General features: G+C 44.3%; 1 protein-coding gene across 1 annotated transcript; it reads right to left on the bottom strand.

Annotated features, from left to right (window-relative positions):
* Nucleotides 1–233: 233 nt before the first annotated feature.
* On the bottom strand, nucleotides 234–1,142 carry LOC110503323 (actin-like). Its single transcript, XM_021581691.2, has one exon. It carries the CDS (start codon nucleotides 1,140–1,142, stop codon nucleotides 234–236), a length of 909 nt encoding a protein of 302 aa, XP_021437366.2.
* Nucleotides 1,143–9,335: the final 8,193 nt, after the last annotated feature.

The raw sequence follows: 9,335 nt of genomic DNA on the forward strand, positions 1-9,335 counted from the left end.
TAATTTCAATACCAAACAAGAGCTCTTATTCCCATAGATCATTTTTTTTGTCTCCAATGTAAGCCTATGCCTGCCCTCGTATATAGCCTAGGCTATATCCAAGTTATTTTGTGCCTTATCAAATGAACAGTTAATTCTCCTTGGGAAACATTTAGAAAAATACCTTTAATCAGAATCAGTGTTTCATTGAATTGTCTCTGGTGAGCAGGCCAGGGAAAGGCATCAGACATGACTCAGAAGCACTTGTGATGGATGACGTTGGACCCCATCTCCTGGTACTCCAAGGCACTGATGCACATGTCTCCAAAGATGGAGAGAGAGGCCAGAAGGGAGCCCCCCAGCCAGGCAGTGTCCATCACAGGGACTGGCCCCACGCGGCATCCTGGCGGGGCCAGAGCCGAGGCCTCCTCCCTCAGTCTGTGGCCCATCCCGGGAAGGAGGCTGGAGCCCCCGGCAAGGACAGCGTTGTCTAGGAGCAGCTGCCACAGGTCTGCATCGCTCTCCAACACAGAGCTCACCAGGAGACTGGGAATGCCTTGTGTTACCATGCGGACAGTCTGAGGAGAGAAGAGGATTTCGGGTGCCCTGAACCTCTCGCTGCCAACCCTCAGCATCTGTCCGTCGGGGAGCTGGTAGTCCGCATCGGTGCTGCCAATGATGGTTGTGGCTGTCTCTGAGGAGGGATCAGTGGATACATAACACATCTGCTCCTTGATGATGGTCATGGTGTCATGTTCCTGTGTAGTGCTGGAAAACTGAGCTCCGGATTCCTTCAGCAGCAGAGCCAGGTGGGCCGTGACATCCTGCCCTCCCAGGCCCAGCTGACGCACAGCGTGGGGGAGGCAGTGGCCCTCGAAAACTGGGACGGTGTGGGTGACGTCGTAGCCACAGTCCACCACACAGCCGGTCACCCTGCCTGAAGACAGCAGGGCCAGGAGCGACTGAGGGGCCATGTACAATGCAGGGACACCCAGACCCTCGAACATCATCCTGCAGGTCTTTTCCCTGTCCGACTGGGTGGTCAAGGGGAACTCAGTCAGTAAAACCGGGCTCTCACATGAGGGGGTCTTCACGTGCCTGTTGAAAACATAGCTCCATATGGCCTCCATATCAGCCCATGACACCACCCTCCCACGCTTCATGGGACGAATCACAGACAAGTCGTCTCTCCTCCCCCATGCCTCATCTCCAAAGCAGAGCTCTCCTTCACTAGAGTTGCTCTCAGATCTGCCAGTGACATTTTTACAGATCAGACTAGGCTCTGTACTGCCTGAGGTCCCAACTCTCATCTGGTCAGTTCCATTGTCAATCACAATTGCAGTTGGCAAATGTGCCATTTCTCTCTCAATTCTAGCAGCAGAAAGTATGAAAAGAGTGCCCACAAATATGAAATAAAGTTATGCCTTATTACAGTCCCCCTTCTTTATTCCTATCACTTTGTGATACATTACCAAGTACCTCCGCAATGAAAACATTCTGATTTCAAAACAGACTAGAACACCATTATGATGTCACAACCACTTTCTCCTCTAGTTATAATGTGAGTGTATCTGGATCGGTGACAATGGGTGAGTTCATTTTGCATCACCCGGTGTAATTGTTGTCATATATGCTGATTTCGTGGCGCGAGTAAATAGTTGCATTTAACTCAGCAGATAAGAAGATGAAATCGCAAGACTTCTGTTTGTGTCCTGCTTAGGTTTGCAATAATGACAGCATTGTGCGTAAACATTTTATTATTATTTTTGTATGTATTTTTATTCAAGTTTTACAGAATGTACAATGTAAGCACAAAGATTTTACCATATCCCAACCACCTTCCTTCCCTCCATACAACACATCCACCCAACCCCCCTAGTCCCCCCCTACCTCTCCGCCCTACCTCAGTCCACCCACCTCGATTCCCTCCCTCCCTCCCAACCACCCAACCCCCTCCCAACCACCCACACTGATCACCCCAAATAGCCAACCCATCCCACACCCTCCCTCAATTCGGTCCTAGAAAACAAAAATTCTACAGAGATATCACCACAAACAAACAATCAAGAATACAGGGGGGGTATACAAACAACTCAATACAGATTCAAAATACAAAAACAGAAATAAGTAAATGATCAGTAAACCTTAGACAAACGTGCTTGGACTGGATAGCATTATATTGATGACTGTACCTATTATGTAATGACTACTGGTAATGCCTACTGGGAAACCTTGAAGCATTTCATCAGAGGAGAGCCTCTGCAAGCCATTAGAGTATAATATCAATGGTTGCTATTTTCTAACAAATGTATCATTGGAACCCCTAAGAGAATACCTAATTTTCTCAAGCTTTAGGAAGAACATTACATCCTTGAGCCATTGAGAAGTAGAAGAGGGCTGAGCAGACTTCCACTGGAGAATAATTCTACATCGAGCTAATAAGGATGTAAAAGCAACAATATGGGCATGTTTGGGGTCCAAGGAGAACAAGTATTTTGGAATACCAAAAACAGCTATCAAGGGACAAGGCTGCAGGTTCATTTCAAGCATCACAGATAGAGTTTGAAAAATAGAATCCCAGTAACTTTGCAGTTTAGAGCATTGAATGAACATGTGACTCAGGTCACATGGTGAGACATGACATCTATCACTCTCATCATTTACATTTGGATATATGTCAGACAATCTGGATTTGGAAAAATGCACCCTATGTAAAATCTTAAATTGTATGAGACCAAGATGAGCACAAGATGTAGTGGAGTGTACTCTATCAACCGCATCATCCCACCACTCCTGTGTAAATTCAACACCCAGATTTGGCATGGTTCCCCAGATCCTCAAAAGGTTCTACAGCTGCACCATCGAGAGCATCCTGACCGGATGCATCACCGGCTGGTATGGCAACTACTCGGCATCTGACCGTAAGGCACCACAGAGGGTAGTGCGAACGGCCCCGTACATCACCAATCTTCCTGCCATCCAGGACCTATATAATAAGCGGTGTCAGAGGAAAACCCATAAAATTGTCAGAGACTCCAGTCACCCAAGTTATAGACTGTTTTCTCTGCTACCGCATGGCAAGCTGTACCGGAGTGCCAAGTCTAGGACCAAAAGCCATAAGATTGTTGAACAATTCATAAAATCGCCACCGAACAATTTACATTGACCCCCCTCTCTTTCGTACACTGTTGCTACTCACTGTTTATTTGTTACCTATGCATAGTCACTTCGCCCCCACCTACATGTACAGATTACCTCAACTAGCCTGTACCCCTGCACACTGACTCGGTACTGGTGCCCCCTGGATATAGCCTCATTATTGTTATTCTTATTGTGTTACTTTTTATTATTACTTTTTATTTTAATATACTTGGTAAATATTTTCTTCTTCTTGAACTGCACTGTTGGTTTAAGGGCTTGTAAGTAAGCATTTCACTGTAAAGTCTACACTTGTTGTATTTATAAAATAAAGTTTGACGGAGTGTTGGCGGAGTGTTTGTCCAATGACAAAATACACAGATAGATCTGAGAAATGACTGCTTTCTGTCGAGGTAATAGAGTCAATATGCCATCTCAGGGTTAGCAAGGGGGTGGAGCAGGGAAGCCAGAAAATGGGGAGGAGACACAATGCCTAAAAAAGTGAGATGGAGGCAAAGAGTATCTTGGAAGGACTTAATACCTTTCCTTGTCCAGTAAGAGAAAGCATTATCTATTAGAGAAGCGAGGAATACGTGATTCTTATTAATAGGACCCATAGTAGATGCAGCAGAGAATTTAAAATGTTGCCGAAACTGGTACCAAATCTTAAGTGTGGAAAGCACTACAGGATTGCGAGTATAGCAAGAGGGGCATGTTGGGAGAGAAGAGCAGAGTAAAGCAGGAAGAGAAGCAGAAATACAAGAACGTGCCTCTAGGTGGCCCCATGGGGTATCTGGAGCATGTAACCAGAATGGCAGTTTCTGAAAGTTGGCTGCCCAGTAATAGTATAAAAAGTTGGGTAGTGCCAGCCATCCACTAAACTTGCATCTCTGAAGAAAAGATATACTGACTCAGATCTACCTCCCCAGATACATGTGGTAACAGCCTGATTGATTGACTTTAAAAAAACACTTTGGTAAAGACAATGGGATAGATTGAAATAGATAAAGACATTTGGGTAAACTGTTCATTTTTACAGCATTAATCCTTGCTATAAGTGAGAGTGGAAATTAGTTTTCATTTGCACAAGAAGGGGAGCAAAGCCTGCAGAAGAAAGGGCATGTAATGAACGAGTTATGTTCAGCTGAAAGGGCTGTCTGCTGGAGATGTAGCACTGCTGGACTGACTGGGAAGCACTCACTTTTCAGGACATTCAAATCCACTCTTATTAGTCACATGCACCGAATACAACAGGTGTAGTAGACCTTACAGTGAAATGCTTACTTACAAGCCCCTAACCAACAATGCAGTTTCAAAAAAATATGGATAAGAATAAGAGATAAAAGTAACAAGTAATTAAAGAGCAGCAGGAAAATAACAATAGCGAGACTAAATACAGGGGGGTACCGATCCAGAGTCAATGTGCGGGGGCACCGGTTATTTGAGGTAGTACGTACATGTAGGTAGAGTTATTAAAGTGACTATGCATAGATGACAACAGCAGTGGTGTAAAGAGGGGGAGCTGAGGGTGCAATGCAAATTGTCTGGGTAGCCATTTGATTAGATGTTCAGGAGTCTTATGGCTTCGGCGTAGAAGCTGTTTAGAAGCCTCTTGGACCTAGACTTGGTAATCCAGTACCACTTGCCATGCGGTAGCAGAGAGAACAGTCTATGACTAGGGTGGTTGGAGTCTTTGACAATTTTTAGGGCCTTCCTCTGACACCGCCTGCTATAGAGGTCCTGGATGGCAGGAAGCTTGGCCTTAGTGATGTACTGGGCCGTTCGCACTACCCCCTGTAGTGCCTTGCGGTCAGAGGCTGAGCAGTTGCCATACCAGGCAGTGATGCAACCAGTCAGGATGCTCTCGATGGTGCAGCTGTAGAACCTTTTGAGGATCTGAGGACCCATGCCAAATCTTTTCAGTATCCTGAGGGGTAATTGGTTTTGTCATGCCCTCTTCACGACTGTCTTGGTGTGCTTGGACCATGTTAGTTTGTTGGTGATGTGGACACCAAGGAACTTGAAGCTCTCAACCTGCTCCACTGCAGACCTGTCGATGAGAATGGGGGCGTGCTCAGAACTCTTTTTCCTGTAGTCCACAATAATCTCATTTGTCTTGATCACATTGAGGGAGAGGTTGTTGTCCTGGCACCACACAGCCAGGTCTCTGACCTCCTCCCTATAGGCTGTCGTTGTCAGCTGTTGTGTCATCTGCAAATTTAATGATGGTGTTGGAGTTGTACCTGGCCGTGCAGTCATGAGTGAACAGGGAGTACAGGAGGGGACTGAGCAAACACCCATGAAGGGCACCAGGGTTGAGGATCAGCGTGTCGGATGTGTTGTTACCTACCCTTGCCAACTGGGGGCGGCCTGTCAAGAAGTCCGGGATCCACTTGCAGAGGGGGGTGTTTAGCCCCAGGGTCCTTATAGCTTATTGATGAGCTTTGAGGAATGAATAGCATTCTCACGTAGGTGTTCCTTTTGTCCAGGTGGGAAAGGGCAGTGTGGAGTGCAATAAAGACTGCATCATCTGTGGATCTGTTGGGGCGGTATGCAAATTGGAGTGGGTCTAGGGTTTCTGGGATGATGGTGTTGCTGTGAGCCATGACCAGCCTTTAAAAGCATTCTATGGCTACAGATGTGAGTGCTATGGGTCAGTAGTCATTTAGGCAGGTTACCCTAGTGTTCTTGGGCACAGGCACTATGGTGGTCTGCTTGAAACATGTTGATATTACAGACAGGGACAGGGAGAGGTTAAAAATGTGAATGAAGACACTTGTCAGTTGGTCAGCGCATGCTCGGAGTACATGTCCTGGTAATCCATCTAGCCCAGCGGCCTTGCGAATGTTGACCTGTTTAAAGGTCTTACTCACATCGACTGTGGAGAGTGTGATCACACAGTCATCCGGAACAGCTGGTGCTCTCATGCATGTTTCAGTGTTACTTGCCTCGAAGTGAGCATAGAAGTAGTTTAGCTCGTCCGGTAGGCTCGTGTCACAGGGCAGCTCTCGGCTGTGCTTCCCTTTGTGGTCCGTAATAGTTTGCAAGCCTTACCACATAAGACGAGAGTCAGAGCCGGTGTAGTACGATTCGATATTTGTCCTGTATTGACGCTTTGTCTGTCTGATGGTTCGTTGGAGGGCATAGCGGGATTTCTTATAAGCTTCCGGGTTAGAGTTCCGCTCCTTGAAAGCGGCAGCTCTAGCCTTTAGCTCAGTGCGGATGCTGTCTTTAATCCATGGCTTCTGGTTGGGGTATGTACGTGCGGTCACTGTGGGGATGGCGTCATCGATCCACTTATTGATGAAGCCAATGACTGATGTGGTGTATTCCTCAATACCATCGGAAGAATCCCGGAACATATTCCAGTCTGTGCTAGCAAAACAGTCCTGTAGCTTAGCATCTGCGTCATCTGACCACTTTTTAAAAAATCTAGTCACTGGTGCTTCCTGCTTGAATTTTTGCTTGTAAGCAGGAATCAGCAGGATAGAATTACTGCCAGATTTGTCAAATGGAGGGCGAGGGAGAGCTTTGTATGTGTCTCTGTGTGTGGAGTATAGGTGGTCCAGAGTTATTTTCCCTCTGGTTGCACATTAGGAATCATGTAGTAACCAAAATAATGTTAAACAAATCTAAATATATTTAATATTTTAGATTCTTCAAAGTAGCCACCCTTTGCAGTGACGACAGCTTTGCACACTCTAGACATTATTATCTCAACCGATCCCTCTCCTTCTTGGTCGAAAAGCCCTTACACAGCCTGGAGGTGTGTTGGGTCATTGTCCTGTTGAACAACTAATAGATAGTCCCACTAAGCGCCAACCAGATGGGGTGGCATATCGCTGCAGAATGCTGTGGTAGCCATGCTGGTTAAGTGTGCCTTGAATTCTAAATAAATCACAGACAGTTCACCAGCAAAGCACCCCCACATCATCACACCACCTCCTCCATGCTTTACGGTGGAAACCACACATGCTGAGATCATCCGTTCACCTACTCTGCATCTCACAAAGACACGGCGGTTGGACAGATTTCCACCGGTCTAATGTCCATGGCTTGTGTTTCTTGGCCCAAGCAAATCTCTTCTTCTTATTGGTGTCTTTTAGTAGTGGATTCTTTGCAGCAATTTGACCATGAATGCCTGATTCATGCAGTCTCCTCTGAACAGTTGATGTTGACATGTGTCTGTTACTTGAACTCTGTGAAGCATTTATTTGGGCTGCAATTTCTGAGGCTGGTAACTCTAATGAACCTATCCTCTGCAGCAGAGGTAACTCTGGGTCTTCCTTTCCTGTGGCAGTGCTTATGAGTGCTTGATGGTTTTTGCGACTGCACTTGAAGAAACTTTCAAAGTTCTTGACATTTTCCGATTGACTGACCATGTCTTAAAGTAATGATGGACTGTTTTTTCTCTTTGCTTATTTGAGCTTTTCTTGCTATAATATGGTTGGTCTTTTGTATACCTGTATGCCAATCATACCCTGTCACAACACAACTGATTGCCTCAAATTAATTAAAAAGGAAAGAAATTCCACAAATTAACTTTTAACCAGGCACACCTGTTAAAATAAATGCATTCCAGGTGACTACCTCGTGAAGCTGGTTGAGAGAATGCCAAGAGTGTGCAAAGCTTGTAATCAAGGCAAAGGGTGGTTACTTTGAAGAATCTAAATTAGGAAATATATTCTGATTTGTTTAACACTTTTTGGTTACTACATTTATCCATATGTGTTATTTCATAGTGTTGATGTCTTCACTATTATTCTATGAAGTAGAACATAGTAAAAAATAAATAAAAACCCTTGAATGAGTAGATGTGTCCAAATGTTTGACTGGTACTGAATGTATAATGATGTATAAATAAATAAAAAATGTACAGGGTGATGTGCGATAGGGGAAATATATAAAGTAGGCACCGAAATTATTAACACGCCTGATAAAGATGAGAAAAAATGGCTGTATAAAATAAATAACGTCAGTACTATACTTGATTAAGGTGAGCCAAAAGACTGTAAACAATAATTAAAATACTATATTGTATTTATACTATACTGACATGAAGATAGAGCTCTATGGCCACGCACAAAAGTGATGGGTTTGGTGTCAAAATGAGAATGCATTAGCAGAAAATAACTCTATACCTACTGTAAAATATGGTGGTGGATCTTTGATGTGATGGGGTGGGGCTATTTTGCTTCCAATGTTCCTGGTGACCTTGTTAAGGTCAACGGCATCATGAAGTTGTTGCCTCGGCCAGGAGGCTGACATTTGGCCGCAAGTGTATCTTCCAGCAAGACAATAATCTCAAGCATACATCAAAATCCACTGGAGTCTTTGGAAGAGGAGGAAGAGGTCGGTAAAGATCTTTCATGCATGCTTCCTTGCCCTGGGTTCATACAGGACCTCGATGTAGGACAGGTGGTAGCCGATGACCCTTTCAGCAGAGCAGACAATCTGTTGCAGTTTGCCCTTTGACCAGGCAGACGCATTCCCTAACCAGACCAGTGATCTAGGAGATAAGGATGTAATAGATGATGGTTGTGTACAACCAAACTAGTATTGCCCGTGAGAGTTTACATTTCTACAGCTGACATAAGAAGTACATCCACTGGTGTGTCTTATTGGTGATCGCTGTGATGTTGTCCTCCACTTGAGGTTGTGGGAGATGATGGTCCCCAGGATTTGAATATCTCAGTCGCGCTTACAGCTGAGCCATTGATTTCAAGACAGAGAGATGGCGAGGAACGCTTCCTGAAGTCAATCACCATATCCACAATGGTTTTAAACAATTTTAAACAATATAAAAACATCAAAAGTAGCAGTAATTATACTCTGTAAGTACTGCACATCACATTTCCAGAGTGAGTGCTCTGCTACTTTTGAAGTTCTGATACATTTTATGAACATCCCCAACACAGTGAATGGGAAAATGGATTCAAAGGGAACTCCCTCTGCTGGTGGTTTGCTGAATGTGATCAGTTAATGACCTGTAATGTACATTTCTATATATAAAATGGGTCATATCTTCAAAAGTAGCAGAGCACCCACTGTAATTTGACGTGTTTAAAGAGTACTGTATATTATTCCAAACAATATGTCTAAAAATAAGCTAAAAAAAGGGTACTTTTGTGATAATCATATACATATTTTTTTTATGTAGAATAAATTCATTTGTAAAATTGCATTTCAGAATCTAGACATGCCTCATATTTTAGAGC

Source organism: Oncorhynchus mykiss, chromosome 24 (assembly GCF_013265735.2).
Source record: "Oncorhynchus mykiss isolate Arlee chromosome 24, USDA_OmykA_1.1, whole genome shotgun sequence".
Lineage (NCBI taxonomy): Eukaryota > Metazoa > Chordata > Actinopteri > Salmoniformes > Salmonidae > Oncorhynchus > Oncorhynchus mykiss.

What these genes read in the sequence shown, in the direction of transcription:
- LOC110503323 (XM_021581691.2), bottom strand. Translation starts at nt 1,142, where the DNA reads ATGAAGCGTGGGAGGGTGGTGTCATGGGCTGATATGGAGGCCATATGG.